This window comes from Hyla sarda, unplaced genomic scaffold, assembly GCF_029499605.1.
Source record: "Hyla sarda isolate aHylSar1 unplaced genomic scaffold, aHylSar1.hap1 scaffold_734, whole genome shotgun sequence".
Taxonomy (NCBI): Eukaryota; Metazoa; Chordata; class Amphibia; order Anura; family Hylidae; genus Hyla; species Hyla sarda.
Genome location: NW_026610756.1, coordinates 110,001 through 112,308, shown reverse-complemented (window position 1 = coordinate 112,308; position 2,308 = coordinate 110,001). Strand labels below are relative to the sequence as shown.

The 2,308-nt window shown below is 49.0% G+C and overlaps 1 protein-coding gene across 1 annotated transcript in view; it reads right to left on the bottom strand.

The window, feature by feature from the left end:
* Positions 1–2,308, bottom strand: part of LOC130344774 (fucolectin-6-like) — a 4,613-nt gene continuing 2,305 nt past the window's right edge. The window contains exons 2-3 of the mRNA XM_056554469.1: positions 1,037–1,319; positions 1–175 (exon numbers count right to left, since the gene is read on the bottom strand). Of these exons, the coding sequence (XP_056410444.1) occupies positions 10–175; positions 1,037–1,319 (449 nt within the window). The 3' untranslated portion in view covers positions 1–9. The remainder of the gene's footprint in view (positions 176–1,036; positions 1,320–2,308) is intronic.

The following is a 2,308-nucleotide window of genomic DNA, read 5'->3' as shown; positions in this document are numbered from 1 at the left end:
TGAAGGTGTCTACCAGCAGAGTTTACCCTCCGTCACCAGGTCTCCATAAACCTCCACCTCACACAGTGTCAAGTACTCCGCGCGTCCGGGGATCACCACACTGACGTACTGACCTTCCATCCCGTTACAGCAAAATGATAAGTCGGCAGATGCAAGACCTTTGACTTTGCCGCATCTAGGAGAAAACAGGCAAATATTCTGATCATTATCACCAATCTATATCATTGAGGGCGCAGTCCCAATCTATGTCACTTAGGCCACTGGCCTCCCTGACCTTTATCTCTCTACTCCTCCACATCAGGACTAGCCTCACTGACCCTTATCCTTCTACCCCTCCACATCAGGACTAGCCTCCCTGATCCTTATCCCTCTACCCCTCCAGATCTGGACTAGCCTCCCTGACCCTTATCCCTCTACCCCTCCTTCTAGCTGTCACATGTATACCTGTCTCTCTCCTGCCCCTTCATATCACTATCCTTCCCCCTCGAGCAGTAGACTCCTCCCCATGTTATACAATGTGTATGGAATCAAATGTAATAAGGGGAAATATGGTGACTGAATAAGACCCCAAGGTGCCCATCACATGGCCGAAATATTTATCTCTGCTCCAACAAGACATTGTGGAGGAACACAAGACAGAAGTAGAAGATTGTGGAGGAACACAAGACAGAAGTAGAAGATTGTGGAGGAACACAAGACATAAGTAGAGGATTGTGGAGGAACACAAGACAGAAGTAGAAGATTGTGGAGGAACTCAAGACAGAAGTAGAAGATTGTGGAGGAACACAAGACAGAAGTAGAGGATTGTGGAGGAACACAAGACAGAAGTAGAAGATTGTGGAGGAACACAAGACAGAAGTAGAAGATTGTGGAGGAACACAAGACATAAGTAGAGGATTGTGGAGGAACACAAGACAGAAGTAGAAGATTGTGGAGGAACACAAGACAGAAGTAGAAGATTTTAGAGGAACTAAGGACAATTTATGGTTCGATCTGTAGGACAGGGAAGAGTTATTGTTGCCGTTTATGAACTTACACAGGGTTGTTGTTGTCGGGGTTGTTCCCAATTCGGACCTCGGCCCCCAGCAGCCTCTCCGGACAGCAGTCCTGCCTATTTGTTAGGACAACGTTTGATATCTTGTAGGTCTGTTTCAGGTCCAGCTTCCACCAGGGATCTTTTAACCCATTGGTGTGCGTGCAGGAGCTCTTGTGAAAATTTCCATCTTTGACCCCATCTATGGCATTTTTGGCGTATCCCATTATAGTATATTGATAGATAGAATCCTGGGAGGCTTCTCCATTTCTTGCTATGTTTGTGGCTGAGGAGATGAGAAGAGTTTTCTGTTATATGGATATGTGAGTCCTCCGTCCATTGTGTTCCTGCCATATGTAGCTCTATAATTCACCGTAAATGTCAGAATGAACATGGACTGAGAAACAGATGTAAGATGGTGGACGAGTTTGTAAGACTCTATTCACACCTGAAATCTCTGTCCGTAGTTCCATCAGGTTTGGCAGGAGGAATAGTGCAGCACATATTCTTGTCATCCCAACAACCGAATCCCAATGAATCCCAATAAGGGCGCTGACCGGATTCTCCGTGGGCATTAAGCACATCCGTACAGAGCCAGACTTGTCGGCCTGTATGGGGGAGAACTACCTGTTGGGAGGATCTGACTAATGGGGGAGAACTACCTTCTTGGAGGACCTACCCTTGAAGCGACCTACCTACTCCAACCACTTACCTACCCACTTTACTGTGCGAGACATCAGGGGAGCAAACTTACTGTTTGGGGCATTATAGATGCGGATAAAAGGTGTGTGTGTGTGTGTGTGGGGGGGGGGGCTCTCAAAGTGTGCAGCCCAAGACATTCTGTGCCCAATGGACTTGCATGTCACTGGGAGTCTGTAGGTCACTGGGGATCTGTAGGGCACTGGGGATCTGTAGGTCACTGGGAGTCTGTAGGGCACTGGGAGTCTGTAGGTCACTGGGAGTCTGTAGGGCACTGGGAGTCTGTAGGTCACTGGGGATCTGTAGGGCACTGGGGATCTGTAGGTCACTGGGGGTCTGTAGGTCACTGGGGGTCTGTAGGTCACTGGGGATCTGTAGGTCACTAGGAGTCTATAGGGCACTGGGAGTCTGTAAGGCACTGGGGGTTTGTAGATCACTGGGGGTCTTTTGGTCACTGGGGGTTTGTAGGTCACTGGGAGTCTGTAGGTCACTGGGGGTCTGTAGGTCACTGGGGGTCTGTAGGTCACTGGGGGTCTGTAGGTCACTGGGGGGTCTGTAGGTCACTGGGGGGTCTGT